The 21746-nt window shown below is 39.7% G+C and overlaps 2 protein-coding genes across 7 annotated transcripts in view; one reads left to right on the top strand and one right to left on the bottom strand.

Annotated features, from left to right (window-relative positions):
• rabl6b (RAB, member RAS oncogene family-like 6b) overlaps positions 1–14836 on the top strand; it is a 21647-nt gene extending 6811 nt beyond the window's left edge. For 4 of the 6 annotated variants that reach the window (XM_040050053.1, XM_040050051.1, XM_040050050.1 and 1 more), the window contains 14 exons: positions 500–547; positions 703–732; positions 1158–1210; positions 1403–1491; positions 2773–2913; positions 4870–4975; positions 5145–5248; positions 5606–5988; positions 7706–7859; positions 8077–8280; positions 9594–9849; positions 10001–10187; positions 11373–11431; positions 11926–14836. In XM_040050053.1, coding sequence (XP_039905987.1) covers positions 500–547; positions 703–732; positions 1158–1210; positions 1403–1491; positions 2773–2913; positions 4870–4975; positions 5145–5248; positions 5606–5988; positions 7706–7859; positions 8077–8280; positions 9594–9849; positions 10001–10187; positions 11373–11431; positions 11926–12117 — 2006 coding nt within the window. In that variant the 3' untranslated portion in view covers positions 12118–14836. Of the gene's footprint in view, positions 1–499; positions 548–702; positions 733–1157; positions 1211–1402; positions 1492–2772; positions 2914–4869; positions 4976–5144; positions 5249–5605; positions 5989–7705; positions 7860–8076; positions 8281–9593; positions 9850–10000; positions 10188–11372; positions 11432–11533; positions 11570–11925 lie in introns of those variants that run through there. The other 2 variants (XM_040050055.1, XM_040050054.1) reach the window with 2 other exon arrangements.
• On the bottom strand, positions 14674–21746 carry si:ch211-102c2.4 (uncharacterized protein LOC568178 homolog). Its single transcript, XM_040050046.1, has 4 exons — positions 21733–21746; positions 21268–21602; positions 20688–20777; positions 14674–16380 (listed from the first exon to the last, which is right to left on the bottom strand). The coding sequence occupies exons 1-4, from the start codon at positions 21744–21746 to the stop codon at positions 16196–16198; spliced, it is 624 nt and encodes a 207-aa protein (XP_039905980.1). The 3' UTR covers positions 14674–16195.

Genomic DNA, 21746 nt, shown 5'->3' with positions numbered 1-21746 from the left:
TTCACTTCCTGTCCTGACTGACAGCCCAACTACCTTTAATTAGGACCAATAAAATTAGATGTCTGCTTTAATAAAAGTGTCTGTGACACATCACATGTTGTTTTTGTTAAATATATATACACATACATATTAGTGAATCAGCCAAAAGGAGCTTTTAAATACTGAGAGGATTCTTTTGGTTCATGTCACCCAGCCCTGCTTGTCACCACTGTTTTAGTTATGTTTCTGTTTTGGTTTGACATCTGCTGTTTGTGCCTCATAATTTATTCCAGTGGCACCATATCAAGGTAAAAAGAAAAAGTTTAGCTGTAGTTTGAGCTAACTGATTGTTAGAGGAGGCGTCCTGTATTTGTGTCAATGCTTCCATACTAGTGAGAAAACACTACACTACTTAGCGCGAGTAGATCCACATTAGTCATTTAACAGTCAATAGATTTGAACTCTTCTCTCTGTAGTCTCAGAACATGAATAATGAATGTGTCCTCTGTGCTTGCCTCAGCTACTGATGATGTGGTGAAGGTAGAGGTGTGGGACGTGGTGGACAAAGGTGAGTGGTGACACACATGCCAGTCAAATTTCCTCTGAGGCTGACCTCTTGCATTATATCAACACATCCAATAGAGATGCTTGTTGCTTGTCTGTTCTGTCCTCAGTGTTGATGTTGTCTTTTTTTTTTGGGCACCTCTCTTACACTCATCTCAGGCCAAAAATATCCTCTTCCTGAAGGTGTAGGTGAGCGCTGCTACAGTATGTAGATACTAAACTCTTGTGTGCTGTGGGTTTGCCCTGCCTATCCCCACTCTTATCTGAATGTCAATATTGTCAGAGTATGGCTTAGGGTTGCTGCCTAGCTATGTCTCAGAGTTTGGCTGTTTTGTTTGAGGGTTTTCTTTCCTTTCCTTTTTATTGTTTTGTTTATTTGTTTTTTGTTACTGCTGCACCCAGTTGGAGCGTGAGCATCTGCAGCGTGTATTTAAAGGGCACTGTGTGGTCAAAGTAGGCTGCGAGATGCTTTTCTGTTAGAAAAGCAGTTGTGCTGCTGCTCTGCTTGCTCTATACCTTTATACTAACTTAAAGCAAAAACCAAACTGTAGATCAGGATTTCACTGTGTGTCAGCTTGTCTGATCTTACCATTTGTGACCAATTGTTCTTTCAGGCAAAGGAAAAAGGCGCGGTGACAATTTGAAACTGGAGAATGAGCCCCAAGAGGTGACTATCACATGGCTGTCATGTGTTTTGGAAGAAAGGCTCACTTCTAGTATGTGGGTTGCAGATTTTAATCAGAGAAAGATGTCTTATAAGGAGGAAATTGTAAAGGGGGAAAAAAGGAAAAGAAGCATATGATCTCAGCAGAATATTTTCCTCCAATTGTTCTTAAATATTCATTTGTTTGTGTTATAGTCAGATGAGGTGGCCCTGGATGCAGAATTCCTGGATGTGTACAAGAACTGCAATGGAGTGATCATGATGTTTGACATCACCAAGCAGTGGTAAGAGAGCTTTGTGTGTGTTGTTGTCTCATCAGACAAGTCTATTTCTTTAATATGCATGAGCAGATAAAGTTTCATTGTGTCTGTCTGTGGCTATGAAGCTTCCACTGCTGGATTGTGTTCAGCTCTAGATGCACAATCCTTAAAATACATTCCACTATTGCTATTTTGGGCATCCCAAGGGAGAATATTTTTTTATGTATATATTAGCATGGCAAATGATATAACTGTAGGTTTTTCAGTGGGGTTTCATGTAAAGTAGGATCTGGTGTATCTTATGTCTCTGTGCTGTAGAGCTCTTTTGTTATTCAGCCACAATTAAAAACACATGAGTGAGCCTCACTGTTGTTCTAGGTGCTACAGTGACTAAGCACAGTAAATGATAGGTATGCTTAAGTGTAGCAAAAATTATAATCACGTTTACTTTGGTTAATGCTGTAGTCTAATCTCCATTATTAAATACTGTTTTTCATCATGCATTTAATCATCTTTAACAAGGGGATTTACTCACATTTCAAATATAATTCAAATTCAGATGTAAAGGAAATAAGTAAACTGTTTTAGGTGAAGGTGGCGGTTGGGGACAAAGGGTCCTCTAGAAGAGGCTTAGGCTCAGACTAACTTTCTGACTGTAAAGCCAGTCTTGGTTGGGCAAGACTAGCTAGCTGTCTAGGATCCATATTAGTGTTCCTGTCATGGTGTGACTCCCCAACCGGTTGCAGCAGATGGCTGCCCCTCCCTGAGTCTGGTTCTGCCGGAGGTTTCTTCCTGTTAAGAGGGAGTTTTTCCTTCCCACTGTCGCCAAAGTGCTTGCTCATAGGGGATCATTTGATTGATGGGTTTTTCTCTTTATGTATTATTGCAGGGTGTACCTTACACTATTAAGCGCCTTGAGGCAACTGTTGTTGTGGTTTGCCACTGTATAAATAAAATAAAATTGAATAGAAAATATGCCCTTGCAGGTGTATAATTTTCACAGACACCTCTGTGGGTAGGTCATTATTTTCTGGCTGTCATTAAATTACACAAAAATCAAAAAATGTGTCTATGTTTTAAAACATTTATACATTACTGTTTTGAGTCCCTGCTAAATTCTCTACATTTTGAAGCCAAATACTGAACTTCAGGGTTACCAGTCATAAAAACAGGAGAAAACAAGTATTTTAGAAAACTGTGTACCGTCATTTGTAAGCAGAGTTGGGGAAGCGATATTTGAAGAATAGTCAGTTTCCAGTGAATATTGATACTCCCAGATAAATGTTGTGATCCTATCAATTGCAGGACTTTTAATTACATCCTGAGGGAGCTGCCCAAAGTACCCACCCATGTGCCAGTGTGTGTGTTGGGAAACTACAGGGACATGGGCGAGCATCGTGTCATCCTCCCTGATGATATAAGGGACCTAATTGCTGGATTGAACAGGTAGATATAGATAATAATTGAATGTATACAGTTGAAATAAAAAGTGTGATAATAATAAAAGTTGTTTTCTCTGTAAAAAGTAAATCTTGTTACCTGATATAGCTGTGGAAAATGTTTTCAAATTTGAACATTTCGATGAGCATCGCATTTGCTCAATACTCTGGGATAAGCTACACAGACCTTTTTTGTGTCTACACTCTGAGCTTTTAATAAAGCCATAATGTCATCAAACCTTGCACACACATAGAAGTAAAAAAGTTTTAAAATCTTATTTTTAAGCCAAAAGTTCACCAACGTTTGTCCGTGTACCTCTGTATTTATACAGGGACTGTCTTGTTTTTCCACAACAACTGCATGAGCACATTACCAGGATGGTGCCAAGTTGCAGGACCTGCCTATAGGGACTCAGAATACTGCACCATATGTCACTGTGTTCAGTCACAGATAGCAAAAATACAGGAAACAGTACCAGGAATAAACAGGAAGTGTTGGAAGAAAACGGAACCGGGAACAATATAATTCTCTAAGGACTTTAATTTTTGGTTTTAACTTTAAAAAAATTTACATAATCAGCAACTAGATTAGTGTTCTTTCACTGTGTCTGTGTCTGCAGTCACAAACCAGACATCCAGGGAACTGAGGGCTCAGTGACACAACCAAAACAGGAAGAAGCTTTTTTTTTTTTTTTTTTTTTTTGTTAATTTTGTTTTCTTACCCAAATTTGAGCTTACACCTCACCAGAGGGACTGGCTCTGCAAAACTTAAAACCCCAGTAGTAGATAACAGGTATCACAACAGTGGCCATCAACTTTCTCTAGTGGGCTGTCTGCTTCAGGCTCAATGCACAGTTGTGTAAAAATGGTAATTTTGTGGGTCATCCGACTCTTCTTCCCCACAAAATGATCCCTATGAGTGCCACCACTCCAATCAGAGACGTATGGTACAGCTTAGCATCTTGCACATATAAAACATATTTGCACAAAGCATGCTGCAAGTAAAATAATCTGTGAAAACATGGTACTTCCCGGGGATTTTAAACCGAAACTCCTGCTACCTGCCAGTGTGGAAGTGCCTTAAACCTGAATTCTCTCTAACAGAAAAGATGTCTGATTCTATAAAAGTCTCTGGAAAAAACAATTTTCAGCTCCCTTGATCTTTGACTTCAGGAAACTTTCCTTCCTAGATTTTATTCTTAATAAATACAATATGATTGTTTTGTAAATGATGGTTCCCCAAAGTCAAAAGGGAGGATAAAACTGTATGTGCTCATAATACAAAATGTTTTCATTTACAGTTTGTTATCCATTGAGCACATCAATGTGGCATTAGTTTCAAAAAGCTGAGATGGTCACAGCAAAAACGCTAAACTTGTAGCGTTAAAAGAGAATATCACTAACCAATGAGGGACTTGAAGATTGTTACCTACAATTTTTATATAGACTCTGCGGTGAAAACAGCGGTAGAAACTACGCTGAACAGTAGACCGTGGATAGAAGATAACTCTCATAATAGTGTTCAAAAGTGATGATGATGGATTGGATTTATATAGCGCTTTTCAAGGCACCCAAAGCGCTTTACAATGCCACTATTCATTCACTCTCGCATTCACAAACACTGGTGGAGGCAAGCTACGGTTGTAGCCACAGCTACCCTGGGGAACGTGACTTATATTTATTTGGCTGGTTGGTAACTAACCAGTATAATACAAATGGATATTTTAACACTGAAAGCTGTCTAGTGTTAAAGGGAAGGTGTTATCCACTGTCAGTTTAACAACTTAACAAGCTGATGATGTGTCTGATGTTTTTGTGCCCTTGAGGTGGTAAATGCAGCTACACCTCTTTCCGTTTTTTTATTTTTATTTTTATTAAATAACACTTGGACATCAATGAGGCATGTAAATATAGGGTATATGTTCAGAAACTTGAGTTTACTACTAATGCTTTCCTTTTACAGACCTATGGGATCATCTTACATCCACTATGCCGAGTCCTCTATGAAGAATGGCTTTGGCTTGAAATATCTGCACAAGTTTTTCAACATCCCGTTCCTTCAGCTACAGGTTATTGTTTTGTTTTATGTGCTGAATATTTGATTTATTTTTATTTATAATATCAGGTTTTCAAATGCTATAATTTTTTATTATGATTTATTTATTGTAATGGAAGACAAAGCACACCTATTTCATCTCAGCACGTGCCCAGGTAATCATGCCATGTGTTTGTGTGCAGAGGGAGACCCTCCTGAGGCAGCTGGAGACCAACCAGTTGGACATGGATGCGACACTGGAGGAGCTCTGTGTCCAGCAGGAGACTGAAGATCAGAACTATGAGATGTATGCTCATCTTTATTCTCTCTGACAGCCTGTGCACTGCTGTTACTGAGCCACTAGAGGGACTAGATCAAAAGCTTTATTTCCCAAAATTCTCCCCCACTCTATGTAAAATATTATGTGTCCTCACTTTTTATGTATTAGTTGCTCTCATGTCCACTGTTGGGCTTACACTAGTGAGCTGGGTGCACACTACTACCTCCATCTTCTAGCAGTTGAATTTAACAGATTTGTAAAATGAACTACACATCTGTGTACATTTCCTTCTACTGAGTTTTTCCTTACTCTAGTTTCTAAACTGTATTGATAGCCTCAGATGTTATTCAAAGTCTCTTAAAAGTCCTGTTGTGATATCTGCAGTTTCCTGGAGAACTTGGAGTCTCGCAGTAAGGGCTATGGTTCCCCTGGTCCAGCCAACGGTCAGAGTCCCTCATCAGGCTCTCAGTCCCCCATTGTCCCTCCCAGTGGGGCCTCCACCGGCAGCTCCAGTCCCAGCACTCCACAGCCACCAATCCCTTCCCAGCCACTCCCACAGTCACCATCTGTGTCCACAACCTCTCCTCCGCCTCCCACAGCAGCAGCTGGCGGGGCAGCTTCACCTGCTGCTGAGGTAAAATCATTGGCCCAGTCACCCGAACACCTTCAGTCACCAGCTGCAGGAGCGTCGGGCCCACAGAAACGCAGCTTCATCTCCCGCTGGTTTGGCTCATCCCCAGCCACCGAGGCTTCTGCCTCAGCACCAGGTCAGTCCTACACAGCACTCACACAGCAGAGTGCTCCATGTAGTCTCTACACCAGCCATCTGTGACAATATTTCTGTCTATTCACAGCCATTAGCACATTCGTCCACGTAGCATTACAGTCCAACACTGCAATTTTGCACTCAGGTTAAGTGGACCAACACTCTCAATTATAAACGAATTCAATAACAGTAAATGATGAGTAGCAACCAGAGGTTTGATCCCAGGACATACACACCATGACATGACCATGCACTGCTGCTGGTTGAAGCAAATTGTGGCCATGACAAACCTGCATATGAATCACTCAATGGCTTATGTAGACACAGAGGAACTGCAGGCGTATATAGAGATGCTCATTTTTGGATGCTGTTTACAGGTCAAAAAAATTAATCAGTTTAAATCTGCAGGGTGCTGCTGCAAGCCCCTCTCATCAGCAAATGTGACTTTTCCATGGACAGGAAGAGAACAGCTGGCAGCACAACGTGGGAAGCTTACATGCAAAGATCAGTCTGTCCATTTACAGCTTCTGCTCCACCTCAGCTGGAGTCCCTCTTCTTGAGGGGTTAAAATAAAATAAAAAAACGTGATTAATATTTATATTTCAGGATGAAGTATTTTTGAAAGATTCCATCATTTAAAGTGGAAAAAAATCTTACTTTATAATATTTTTGCAGGAGTTTTTGCAAAGCTGCCACTTTTTTGTCCTTAGGGCATTGAGTGTTTGATTGATTGATTGAATGCTTTATTGGCCATATGCAGGTTGCCCCGCAGAGGAATAGGACACCCCCCCCCCCCCCCCCCCCCCCGACTTACACACACAACAAAGACAGTGTGACAGTTTCTTGGGGTGTTTTTTGTTGCGAAGAGAGGTGACTATGACGCTGCAAAAAAATAAATCGATAATGAAAAACAATGTTGCTGCCAATCAGAGTCTCATTTTAGGGCCTATTGAAAATAATCAAATATTCCTTGAAATGTATTTTATGGAAATTATTGTTGTTCTTCTTTGGGGGTTTTTTTTGTTTTTGTTTTTTTTGATAAAAATCAGTGGAGCTATATAAACATACTGGCCTTCAAATCATTAAAATCCATTAAATATTATTAATATTGGATATTAAAAGTTCAGACCAAAGTAGTTTGAAAAGACTGAGTCACTTAAAGTGAAACAAATATTACTATATAATACTTTTACAGCACTTTTTGAGAAGCTCCACTGTTTTGTCTTTAGAAAGAGTCAAAGACGAGAAGAGTGAGGATTTTAAAGAATCATCTAAGGGTTAAGTAAGCTGTTCAGTCACATCCGTCAAATCTTGATAAACTAGAATGTAGTGAGCTAATGAACACATTCAATGGAGGTTGTTATATCAGTTACTGAATAAAGAGTTCACTTTGAGTTTTCTTTGTCCTCCGGGCACTGAGAGTATCCAGACCAGCTTTAGAATACATTTGTTGACCGTAACTGAAACTGCCAGGTCCATAGTAAGTAGTCACAAGGTTTGAGACTTGGGAGTTGAGAAATGCGGAGCATTTAAAAGGATCAAAAGACTGGCTGGTGTTGGAATGTCATGTGATTTCAGTCTTTCCCTGCAGTTTCTGTATAATTAGCTAAAAGCAAACACACAGTGGTTCTGCTTTGGAGCTTTTGAACTTTAAAGCGTAGATTTTTATTCTGAGTCATTTAGCTCTCAGTCAAAAATTGTCTCAATGTTTTCCTCAGAGGAGCCTCCTGTACTAGTGTGTCCTGCTAAGGTGCAGAGTGTGGATGATTTTGTGCCAGATGAGAGACTGGACAAGAGTTTCTTGGAGGACAGCCTGCCCTCCAAGACCAAGGTGCCCCAACCTGCAGCAGCTCCCACTGTGGACAGTGACAGGTGAAAATTTTCACAAATACTTCTGACTTGGCCTGTTTCTACTTTTAGAAAATACTCTTTGTCAATGTTTTACATTTTACCTTCTTTATTCGACATTTAGAAGAGGTTGAATTAAATTTTTAAATGTTTTACTACATTGTTAGTCACTAAGTGTCTGCTTTCGGTCACCTCTTCAAGCCTCTTTGAACCAACTTTTCGTGTTCTTGCTTCAACCCAGTGATGGTGAGGATAGAGGAAACCCCATGGTGTCCAGTTTCCAGGATGAGCTTGACCCTGATGATACTGAGCCAAGCCTTTCCAACTCTAAGGCCCTCCCCCCCATTAAAGATATCACTCTGAGCAGTGACGAGGAGGAGGGAATACCAACAGCGCTTGTAATCTCACAGGATCAAGACCTGGAAAGTAAACCTGAGCTCAAAGCGTAAGTCAAGAAATTTCATTAGTGACACAAGTGATATACTGCTCAAAAAATTAAAGAAACACTTTTTAATCTGAGTTTAGCATTAAGTCAGTGAAACCTCTGGGATATTGATCTTATCAGTTAAGTAGCACAGGAGGTTGTTAATCAGTTCACTTAAAAAGAGGTGACCTAGAAGGGCAACAATGCGACAACAAAGCAGGAATAGTTTTACAGGTGGAGGCCACTGGCATTTTCTGCCTCCTGATCTTTTCTGACTGTTTTTCTCTAGTTTTATGCATTTGATTAGGGCCAGTGTCACTACTGGTAGCATGAGGTTATATCAGGACCCCGCATAGGTTGCACTGGTAGTCCAACTCCTGCGGAATGGCACATCAATACGCACACTTGCAATAAGGTTTGCTGTGCCTCCCAGCATAGTTTCAGGAACATGGCGGAGAATACAGGAGACAGGCAGTTACTCTGTGAGAGCTGGACAGAGTCACAAAAGGTCCTTCACCCATCGGCAGGTCTAGTATTTGCTCTTTTGTCCCAGAAGGAACAGGGTGAGCTCTGCTAGAGCTACAAAATGACCTCCAGCAGGCCACTGATGTCATTGTCTCTGAACAAATCATCAGAAACAGACTTCATGAGGGTGGCCTGAGGGCTCAACATCCTTTAGTAGGGTCCTGTGTTCACTGCCCAACACCATGTAGCTCGATTGGCATTTGCCATAGAATACCAGAATTGGCACCACTAGCACCCTGTGCTTTTCAGAGACAAGAGCAGGTTCACCCTGAGCACATGTGACAGATGTGAAACAGTCTGAAGAAGCCATGGAGAACGTTATTCTGTCTGTAACATCGTTAAACTTGACTGGTTTGGTAGTGTCAGATGGGGACATATCAATGGAGGGACACACAGACCGCTATAGGGCTAGCCAGCAGCACCCTGAGTGATGCTAGGTATCACGTTGAAATTCCCAGGCCCACTGTCAGACCCTACACTGGTGCAGTGGGTCCTGAGACATCAGCTGTTGTCTCGTTAGGAGCATGCCCCGACGTTGTCACACATGCATACAAGCACATACAAACATACAGCCATACAAACTGAGTACCATTTTTGCAATGAAATTTTGACAAAATGGATTATCCTGCTGCATCACTTCTTCACTTTGAGTTTTGAAGTGTCACTGTAGGTTGATGTGTAAACGATGTGGCATTCCTAACACATGACCCAGTACATATCAGTGTAGATATGCAGCCTATCCCCCCCCTTTCCCCCATTGTGATCTGATATGTTTTTTGTTTTGTTTTTTTACGTGTTCCTTGAATCAGGCCTATGATCACAAAACCAAAGGTGACATCTAAAGCTCCGGATCCCCAGGGCCAAACCACACCACCCATCTCCCTCACTTTAACTCCTGCAGCAGAGCAGCCAGCCCGACACCAAGGCAAGAAGAAGGGAAGCACGCCCAAAGTGGAGGACTCTGACACAGACCCTGAGGCTCCTGTGGCTCAGCAAATGCTCTCGTTTGTGATGGATGACCCTGACTTTGACTCTGAAGCATCAGACACACCTAAAATTGCAAAGGTAAACAAAGATACTTCCACTATGAGGCCAGTTCAGGTCACAGATCTGGAAAGCAAAATCTGCAACAGAAATTAAATAGATGAAAAGTCAATTAAAACTTTTCTGTTCTGCTTCTTTAATGAATATACATTTGCATCCCTTTTGAATGCAGGATACATTTCCAGTCAGGGATGAGCTTCTGTCTGACCTCTCTGATGATGACATGCAGTTAGCCAAGGTGCCAGAACCCCTAAAACCCACTGTGATCACCTTCAAACCCAAGGACGACACTGACCTGTTTGGTCTCGGGATCCAAGAAGAGCCTCCTGCAGCCAAGGAAAGCAGCGAGGATCAGGAAGGCAAGTCCTTAAATACTTGTCGATGTAACTCCACATTTGATTAGCTGATGAGCAGGCAGATTAGGTCAACAGAACCCTTTAGATTCAATTGATATTGCACAGTGACTTCAAGGTGCTTGATATTGTTATGTAAAGACCCCACAATAACAGAGAGAAAACCCCAACAGTCAGACAAAAGATGCACTATGGAAGAGACCCAGAGTTTAATATTAACTAATTGTTAAATGCAGAGAGGTGTGTAAGCACATACTGAGGGAGAAAGGTAACTGAAGAAGAAATACTTAATGCATCATGGGAATCCCCCAGCAGCCTACACCCATTGCAGTATAACTAAGGGAGGATTCAGGGTACATGCTTTAGCAAAAAGGAAAGTTTTAAGTCTAATCTTAAAAGTAGAGATAGTGTCTGTCTCTCAAATCCAAACTGGAAGCTGGTTTCATAGAACAGGGGCCTGAAAACCGAGGGCTCTGCCTCCCAATTCTACTTTTAAATACTCTAGGAACAACAACTAACCCAGCTGTCTGAGAGCAAAGTGCTCTGATGGGGTGGCCTACTTATGCGAGACGTTGTACGTGATGAGAAGGATTTTAAATTTCATTCTGGATTTAAGGGAGCCAAACAAAAGAAGCCAGTATGGGAGAAATATGCTCTTTCTAGTTCCTGTCAGTACTCTTGCTTCAGCATTTTGGATCAACCGAAGGATTTTCAGGGAGTTTTTAGGACATCCTGATAATGAATAATTACAATAATCCAGCCTAGAAGTAATAAATGCATGAACTAGTTTTTCAGAGTCACTCTGAGACAGCAGGTTTTTTAATTTTACAAAGTAAGACAGCCTCACGTATTTATTTAATATGTATATTGAAGGAAATATCTTGGTCAAAAACAACTCCATTACTCACAGTGTTAACTGAGACCAGGGTAATGCCATCCAGAGTATTGGTCTAGACACCATATTCTAAGATTTTTAGGGCTGATTACAGTAACGTCAATTTTATCTGAATTTAGAAGCAAGGATGTAATTGTTTCATGTTATTAAGTGGTTAAAACAATTGTCCTTTTTTGAAATGGTCTGTTCTGCTGGTTTTGTTAAGAAACTGAACTTTAACATAAAACGTATTTAAAATGACTCCATAAGATGTTCACCACTTGTGAGAGTGCTGTATGCATGTGTTCCTCTTTCAGAGAAAGAAAGCAAGCACTCCTCCAAGGAAAAGAAGAAAAAGAAGAAGAAGAGCAAAGAGGTAAACTTTTTGTTGATATTACATACTGTAAGGACTTTGTGTCTAAAGAAGAGAAATAAAACCGTTTTTCTCATTGACCATCGAGTGTATAATATCTATTAGAAATTCAATGCCTGGTACTGAGCTGTGGTGACGGTCGGTGAGCAAGAGGATAGTGTGGAGACATTGCTGCTACAAAGGTGTATGTAAAATGTTAAATGATTATTTGTAAAGAAAGATTTGAATGAAAATTCAAAGACATAATGAGTGGACATTCTTATCTAACACACTCACCAGTGAGGGGTCAGACGCTTCAGACTTCAAACTTGATTTAAGTCTTTAACTGCAAGTCTGCAAACAGCAGGTTTTTTTTTTTTCCTTTATTAAAAGGATTCTGTTGTTTTGCTATGAACGTGAACAGAACAGAAATAGAAAAGTTCAGCTTTTTATGTCGTGAACAGCCTCTGAGGTTCTGCCGGCGAGTCCTACAGTAAACTGTGTGCCGTCACTTACAGGAGGATGAAAAGAGCAAGAAGAAACACAAACACAAGAAAAGGGAAAAGGATGAAGCTGCAGTGCCCGATGAGAAGGAGAAAAAGAAAAAAAAATCCAGGACCAAGAAAACCGAAGTGGACGAGCTGGAGGACTTTCTGGGCGGTGGGGCAGCATCAATCAAAAGAGATGATGGCGATTATGAAGAGCTATAAGAGCTCCTGCAGAAGAGTGCCAGGGCACAGGGTTGTTGGTGGTTTGTATGTGCATAAAGCAGCATATCCAAGCCATACACTGTATACAAGGCTAACAGCACCCAGGTAAAATAAGCCAGGACTCTGCTATGTTTGACCTGTATATTACGTTTGTTACGTTTGTTTTTCCCATCTGCGCCTGTGCTGTCACTTCCGTTCCAACCACTAAGAACAGGCTGGGACACCCACATGTACTGTAGTGAGTGGTAACAGAAATACGATGATCAAGGTGGCCGCAGCTCAGCTCTTTGTACTCTGACGCATTTAAATATGTTGGAATAAGGTTTTATTTGACATCATCCACTCCATGAACCAGCTGCTGTAAATAAAGCTTAACCATTTAGTCTGAATGTTGGTGTGGTTGGTGTAATAACTGAGAGCATGCTCAGAGTGAGAAGTGACTTCTTAAAGAATCCATTGTGTTCTTTCTCTTTGTTTCTTGAGCTTAATGGTTAATGGTAATTTTAGTCTTGTGTCTAAATATGAACACTGGAGGAGAATTTAGATGATTTAAGAAGGCCTTCCTGTTTTTTCACACTCCTAAAGTTCATCATCCTTGCAAAGTTGGCTGAATCTGAAACTGGATATTTTTCTTTCTCATGGCCTTCTGTGTTTAACTCAACATTAGGCTCTTTGTGCTTGTGTTATTATTAAATTATTATTATTAAGCAAGATCATCTCAGTGGGATCTGTTTGGTAGGTTTCTGGTGCCGTCTTGCTTCCAGATTTTTCTTCTGTGAGAGTAAGAACAGCAGCGACTGTTTTCTTGAGCTTCCTTTAACAGCAGCTTTAGCTCCTTCTCCCTGAACAGCAGGAGTAAGTTGATGGTTATTTTGAAAGCAGGACACCTTCTAATCTGTGTTCTTAGCTGTGTGTATTTTAGAAGGAGCTGTTAACAAAGGCCTTCAATAAGCAAATCTCTCAATTCAGCAGCCATCGGATCTGGGGGCTTATTTAAAAACCGCTTTGAGACTGGGGAGAGAGCCGCGACTCTGCTACTACTCACGCCTACAGCATAGCAAAGGAAGCTGTTACTAACCTCTACTGTGTGCATGTGTCAGTGCAACAACATGATTGGCTAAAGTGTTTCTCATTTCAACTGTTGACTGGCTCTTTAGACTTGTAAATCTTGTACACAGTGTACATCTTCTCCTTAGTGATCTCATACGGACAGAAGGTCAAGCAGGGCCAGAGCTGTGGCTATTTTTTTTGGACATGATATTGGACAAGGAGTAGAAAAAATGTCTGAAATGGAGCATTTAAAGCAGTCTGAAGCCTCACTGCCACTTCTGCATACTGATTTGAAACATCCCACTAACTGGAAGCATCCAGAAAAGTATCTGCAAGTGACTGATGTTATCAAGACATCACCACCAAACAGGAACGCAAAGTTTCCGCAGGGTTAAATCTCAATACATTTGAATTACATACGAATCTGCTTTGAGGCGTCCATGACCCTCACAGTCCATGTTTTTTTTGGGTTTTTTTTTTTCTTTTCTTTTTTTTCCCCCCACATAAAAGCAAGCTGTGTGTGATTCCAGTGCTAAATTCTCTTCCTGTTTTCCGATTGCCTTAACGGAGGTTTACTACAAGGGAATGATGTGCAGCTGTCCTCGTGAACCATTTCAAGTGTTCTTACTGTAATCTGTTGGCTAGCTTGGTCAGGTTAAGAATGTTGTCCTAGCCTTTTGTTATAGGTGGATCTGTATCATCTTTAAATTCTGTTTAAAAGATTGCAGTGACTCGGTCGTTTGCTTTGGTGTCACTCTCAGTGGAGTTTTGTTAACATTCCAAGGACTTTTTCTTTATTTATTGCTTCCATTTTGTTGTTTTCTTTGCATGTTTTGTGCCCAGACTTTCCTAAAAACTCATGCAGGTTTTTTTGTTTGTTTGCTTGTTTTAGTTGTTGTTTTTTTCGAGTTACATCTGTTGATATTTGTCATCCATTTCCTGTTATCCATCATGCTGTGGTTTACTGCCAGAGCTTCTTAAGAAACTCTGCGATGGTATGAACTGCTCCACCTTTGTTTATTTCAGCTGCTCTTGATGGACTCGTGATGACATGCATCATCTCCCAATACTGAAATTTTTCAAAGAAGTGAGGCTTCCAAGATACATCGCATGTATTCTTTTGACAGCTTTAATATGGTTTTCCATCACATATACACACAGTTTACAAAAAGGTAATTGTGTTATTCCAAAGTTGAAACTATGCAGCATTGATCCTGAATACTGTATGCTCTTCTTTTTATTGTCTCTCGTCATGTGATTGAGGATAAATGCTGACACCACAGTTTCAAGCAAAGCATGAGACTTAAAATGTACAGCAAGAAAAGAATGTAAAAAGTGTAAAAATAAAAAGATATATTTGAAGAGCTTTGTTCCAAAATGAAATGTACAGCATGTGGGAATAATGTCATCTCCATGAAATAAATACAGCAAAGCTTCATTAGGGGGTTGTTGTGACTAAAGTAATAAGATTTCTGAATGAATGATGTGCTCTTTAAAATACTGTTGTTTTTTGTTTTGTTTTGTTTTTTTTCCTCCTAATGGTTGTACAGCATTTTGGAATGAAACCCTTCATTTGTCACCCCATGACATGGTCCATCTTTACACTATGTGTGAGTTTGCTTATGTTTGGTTTGTCCAATAAATGCAAACTTATTTCTTCATAAAAAAAGATGTGTGTGTCTCGTCATATGAACATATTGAAGCCCCTTGAAGCAATTGCTGTTGTGATTTGGAACTATATAAATAAAATGGAATTGAATTGAACATTCGGTCTAACAATGAGCGGAAACAAACACCATGACTGGGACGGTTATGTACTTTAACATGACATTATAGTACAGCAACTGTGTTCTCACTATGCTGCTTCACATTATAAGGTAGATACCCTACATAGGTTTTTAGCAAAGTTATTATGTAATGTGTGAAGCTGGCTGTTGTTACAAGTATAGGTTAGATGACACTTCTGGGACTAAAGTGTACATTATTAATGCAAAGTGGCTATTGATATTATGGAAGTCTGTTATGCTATGTGTCATCAGAAAAACATTCCTGATGACATTATGGGCTCAGTCATCAGTTTCAGGTCATTTTGAATAAAACATAAAATTTCAGTTTGTAAATTATGGTTATTATTAGAGTACAAGTTGACAAGCAATAAATATGTAATGTCTTTGATAGTATTGTCATATCCATTCCTCATTCGCTATATCCACTTTCAAAATCCAAGGTGATGGTGAAAAAGCTCAGCTCAGGTTTTTATAACATACTGCTTCACAAACCAATGAGTAACATGCATGCCGAAATCTTTTGTAAACAATCTGTGATTGTTCTCCAAAGTTAAAGTGAAAATGTATGAGAAAACTTACAAAAATATTAAAGAAGAGGTCGCTGACACTCTTTGGTCATTCCATCTCAAAACAGGATATTTTTAGAACATTTCTTGCTTAACTACCTCCATTTTCCATTTTAAAAAAACTTCATGGTCCAAGATTTGAGCATATGTAATGACTGCAAACTTCTATCTTCATATATAAAATACTTTTTAAAATATATTACCATCAACATGAATCAGAATCTGTAATTTGGGAGAAAAATGAAGTTTTATTCAGCATGACTCGAAATGAATGGCTGAGTCTACAGACTAATCAGAAAGTGCCAACAGTATATAAGTCCGAGGACCATTTCCCCACAGACCTCCAAAGAATGTCTTTTAACAACCACAGGTATCAACCCCTGGTGGCTTCAAAACAGTGCAAAGGAACTTTATGCTTCACATTAGCCAGCTTGCAGTTGGACATTTTGTGAAAACCATATGTAGGGTCATTGGCTAACAATGTACAGAACTGTGAAGCCACTCCTGCTGTGAATTGTTGCTCTATTTAAAAAAAATGATTTGAATTGAACATTTTCATTGGCAATTGTAATTTAACTGTTGTTTTTTCTCAGTATTTGATTAGAATTTCAGATTGAATAATTAAATTATTCCATTACATGTACAGACTCTGCCAACGCTCCTCGTGCCAGCATTTCACAGCAGAGATTCTGCATTTTCATACTCCTGCTCAGTCACAGCTCTGCCCACGTCGTCATAAAGTCCATCTGCTTTCTGAGGGAAGACCAGAAAAAGATGTAACACCTGTAACTCTTCATGCTGTTGAAATGTTTCAAGATATGGAAAGTTTAAGTTTACCTTAAAAAGGTGTTTTTTTGTTGCTATGAAAGAAAAGTCGGAGAGTTTAGTGAACCCACCATGGTTACATGCTACAACACGATGCAGTGACCATTGTTTATTATTCATGAAATATTAAAACAAGCGCTAAAATTCTTACATTGCAAAATGGTTCATCTCATGCAGCACAAATATCTTCCCTTACCATCATTTATCATCTGAAGGACTCATTAGAAGTGAAGAACATAAATGAATAAATGAAGGCCTGTCTCTACAGCTGATGGTGAAGAACCTGAATCCAGAATGTGCAAACAAAGATTTCATCTGACTAATTTTCATCAAACATGATATTCTTAATTTCATTTTCAGCTGTCATGGTCTCTAGGTCGTTGACCCCAAGTTTTGAATTTGGGAGGTCTTGGGGTTTGTTCTCATTTCTTTTTCCATATCTTTGTATTATAATTCTGTTGTCCTGTTCTATAGGGGATTTTTTTTTTTTGGTTCATCCTAGGTTAAGATGAGATTTGGGTTGGACCTCCATAGTCTTCTTCTTTTCTTTTTTCCTATGCCTCTGAGTTTCATTATCTCTATTTTTGGTTTCTTGTTTGGTTATCTTAGTTTCCCTTTATTTCCACTCTGTGTTCCTTATTAGGTTAGGCAATGTTTAGTTATCATCTTTTGTGTTCCCTTTCTTTCCTCCCTAGTCAGTCCTGTCTTTGTATGTTTATTCTCCTGTTGCTCTGTCAAGTTTGTTATTTCCTGTTTTATTTTGATAGTCTTCTGTTTCATGTGTATTATTTTCAGTTTTGCTTCCCCTGTCTCATCACTCAGATTAGTGACAGCTGTGTTCCCGCCTGTGGCCCGTCTCCCTGGTTATCCTCCTTGGCTGTGTCCCAATTCAGAGACCGCATGCATGGAGTATGCATTTTGAGACCTATTACGGCACCGCGACGCGACGACGGCTGTCCCAATTCGAAGTGCATTCCAAATGTGCCGTCGATTTCCCCAAAAATCAAGCGTCGTCCGGTGCACGCTTCGTGGTCCAATATATCCCACAATTCGTAGCGCAGCGGTGGGTGTGAATAGTTTTGCCGCAAAATACGGCAGACGGCAGAAGCGGAGCGGCCGAAGAGTAAACTTTTAAAAGTACTGAATATCATGTCACTTATTTATGTGCGAATGTTTAATAATGAAGAACATCAAAACATTACTGTTGGCCACATGTTGGCAAAGTTATGTGACATTAGCGATGTTTGTACTTTCAGCGTTAACTTGGTTTAGAGCCTTTACTTTAAAATATACACCGTTCAACAGTTGACCTTAATCCTACAGAGAATGTGATGATTTTATGGATAATTTAAGTCAGTCATATATCCACAAACACAACAAGCTGAAAGTCAGTGATGCTGCTCAGTTTGCAGTCCTGAATCACGGCACAAGCAGGATTCACTGCACTGTTAATGTTAGCTATGTTATATTGCTGCCTCTGTTCGGTGGTATCGAGCCAAACGGACTTTAACGTGTGTTTGAACGAGCTGACGGTTCACTCGTTAAGCTGAAAGAAAGATGCTTTAAACACATGTGTCCACTGTACCATCTGGGAACTCTTCTTGTTTAGCACTCGTAATAACACAAACACTAAATCCTCCTTCTCTTGTGCTGTTTTGTAGCAGTGTATACACCTGAGACTGTCACCCGTCTGTCTGTCCTGCACTCTCTCCCCTTTTCTTTTTCTCTGATTGTGGAATAAAAGTATGAACATGTATTTATAAGTTACACTTGTGTTTGAATCCTGCAGCTTATCACACATTTGATTTCCATGTGTGACGACTGCAAGTGTCCAGAGTGAGGACAGACTGAAGGACCCACTGCTGCACATCAGCTGTGAGGCTTTGCACCCCTGATGATCCACCAGGACAAACTCAGCAGTGTGTGAGGAAGAAGAGGAGGAAAAGCCAGCACCAGCTGACAGATAGACAGACTGTTCTCTGTTTGTGAAGGACTGCTAGAAAAGTTTAAAATAACTAATTGTCTGTCCTGAATCAGTCTTATTAGGTAATGTTCAAATAATTTTATCATTCCAGTGTTTTCAGTGTGGGAGAAAGTACTCAGGGCCTTCAGGTTGAACACTATGAAAGGCAGCAACAAGTTTAATATTCAGAAACCTAAAGTATGTATCAGCAGCAGAATGGACCTAAAAATAAATGTTTGTTTCAGTTCTATGAAGCTTTGAGTATTTTGGATCAGTAGCACTGCTGTGTTTGTTGCATCATATTGCTGTAATTGTTTATATGCTTTATATATTCTGAGGTAAGTTGATCTATAGTGTTACATGATATTCTATAAGGATGTTATGTGTTTGGATACTTTCTGCCCAGTTTGACCCGTTTAGCAGAAATCAGCCTGTTTAAGGCTCTGATATCTATTCTGTATGACTTAAAGCAGTTATGACATGGTATGATTTTCTCACCCAATAAAGGGATATTTAATAGAATGAAGTCTATTCTTCATTCTATCAGAAACAGTTATCACAGCTCGTACATTTTCTTTTTACACATATATGTAAGCATTGAGCCAAATGTAATAATGCCAACATATTAAACGAACAATATTTGTCTCTTATATATAATACATCTATATATACACTGTAAGAGATACTTGTCTTTGAGTGAAGATTTAAGGTGATAGGACATAAATAACTGCAACTTGAATCTTTGACACAGAGTTCAAGCTCACTGCTGTAATATTTCCTGTAATATATATATATCATAATAATCTGACAATAAATATAATATTGGCCATATTATATTTACATTACCACAGTGAGATGATTTTAGTCTCATGCACAACATTAGCTAATTGTTATTTACTAACTAATCTTGAAATGACTGTTTAGTACAGAAATGAAGCCCAACAATCAGGTTTTACAGTCCTGTGGTCTCAGCCTCAGATACTCAACTGATCAAAGTGATGTCATGAAAAAAATTAATGACCAAAAGAACATTTTTTCTCCTTCATTTCTGTCAAACAATGCTGTATGAAACGTTTCTCGCGGTTAGTATCATGGTTGCGAGGCAACCTGAGCAGCATGACGAAGGCTAGACCGTACCATTTCACAAGCCTCTCACTTCCGCACTTCCCGTACTTATAGTACGCACCGTACGTAGTATGCATACTGCACGTACTCCAAGCATGCGGTCTCTTAATTGGGACACAGCCCTTGTGTATATATTCCCTGTGTTCTCCTTCGTTCCACGTTGTGCTGGCTGTCTCCATTCTCCAGATTAATGTCTACTGTAATTCCAGCAATAAAGCTGTGTTTCTGAGTTTAGTTCCACCTGGGAGTGCTGCATTTTGGGTCCTACCTGCTTCAGACAGCATTTTAATGACATCAACCAAACATAAGAAGACCACCACCAGAAACAGATGTTTGTGCTGAACATTATCAGTGTAACTGCTGGTTCTTACATGGCGTTTCTCTACTTGAGCACTTTATATTAACACGCACTTTTTTTCTATAACTTTAACATTCATACACTGGAAAGTAACTTGTGGTTTAGTGTCTTGCCCAAGGATGCTTTGGCATGCAGACTGTCCAGAGAACCACGAACCTTCCTTCTGACTTACATCCACTCCATCCATCCATTCGCTTCCGCTTATCCTTTTCAGGGTCGCGGGGGTGCTGGAGCCTATCCCAGCCCCGTTTAGGCATTTAAGAAACATTTGCATCTTTTAAAAGCTCTCATCCCACATAATCTTTAGAGGTGCCAAAATTAAAGTGATTCTTAAAAATATGATGTATACATGAATGATAATATTGTAAAACTGTTCTTTTTGTTTTCTTTGTTTTTAATATATCAACAGCTCTAAGCTCCACTAAAAGTTAACATGTATAAATCTTTTAACTCTCAAAATCTAATAAATTGCTGTGTTGTTGTTGTGCTCTTGATTTCCTTCCCTCTTCCCAACTGGTCAAGGCAGATGCCCGCCCCTCCCTGAGCCCGATTCTGCTGCAGGTTTCTTCCTGTTAAAGGCGACTTTTTTCCTTCCTGCAGTCGCCAAAGTGCTTGCTCATAGGGGGTCATGTGATTGTTGGGTTTTTCTCTGTATGTATTATTGTAGGGTCTATCTTACAATATAAAGCACATTGAAGCCAATGTTGTTGTGATTTGGTGCTGAATAAATAAAATTGAATTATAATCTGAAAGGAATGAGAACAGGATGGATGGATAGATAGATGTTTTCTAAGTTTTATACTTCATGTAGTTGTGTCACACAGCACAATTTTTCTAACTTTAGCTTCAGTGCAATAACTGTGTGTCTGTTGTGGTGAGGTATAAAAATATCTTACTTTTCAGGTACATGCGGGTAAATGTGGTCACTATGGGCAGCAGAGGGAGCAGAATCCAGCGAATTAAACTCCAGATATATGAAGCAGTAGCTGCAGGGGGTTTCAGAAAAAGCATGTGGTTTGTATACATGTTGTGAAGCCCATGAGCACTATAATGACATTTACTTGCTTATCCACATTTTTGACACTAGAACAGGGAAACTACTGACTTGTCAGTGTTTTAATATCTGTTTGCACATCCAGCTGACACACTGCAACACAAACACTATGTTACTAACTCCACTTTGGTCTCCACCATCTCCAGAGATTAATATATGGCTAGTTATGTTTACCACCTGGCCTATTATTAATTTATGCTAATCTAACCAACCAAAATTTGTGGTGTGCAAAATCAGGAACTAATCCCAGAAATCCTAGTTAACACAAAGTGCTGAGCAGCAGTCCCAAATCTTAACTGGGCTTACAATCATAGAAAACTATGACTCCCATAAATACTCATATTAGAACATCACCTTTTGTAATTTTTAAAATTATGAAAGCTTAACATGCACATAACATTGAAATATCATCTTATGCTTACAGTTGTGGATGTAGCCTTCAGCCAGCTTGATGATGGTGCCATTCCTGCTCAGCAAACCACACCAGTACACTCCTTGTTTGTGGTTTGGCTCCAACACTTCCACAGTGAAGGAGCTCACATCCTGGGTCACCTTCAGTTTCCCTCCATCCACCAAGCGTTCACTGTGACTGAAGGTGAGGCCGGTGCAGCACTCGGCAGAGTTCTGCTGACACCAAACCCTCAGAAGGCTCTTGTACTTCACTTCATAAGGACATGTCAGCTTCTGCCAAAACAATGCTTCACAGGTACCTGCACAGTGACATTGTTTAGGTGTGGAAATAATTTTTAAATGCTTTCTGGGGGTCTACTAAAGTTTTCCTCTTGATGTTGGTTGTTTTTCACTCAGTTTCATTCCAGTACTTGTAGATATTAATTTGAATAGGAATGGGTTTTTTTTTTTGTTAAGCCATACTGTTTCATACTGACCTGTTAATACTCAT

The sequence above is a fragment of the Simochromis diagramma genome, unplaced genomic scaffold, assembly GCF_900408965.1.
Source record: "Simochromis diagramma unplaced genomic scaffold, fSimDia1.1 OVJJ01000159.1, whole genome shotgun sequence".
NCBI classification, from domain to species: Eukaryota; Metazoa; Chordata; class Actinopteri; order Cichliformes; family Cichlidae; genus Simochromis; species Simochromis diagramma.
This window is presented reverse-complemented; position numbering and strand designations above follow the sequence as displayed.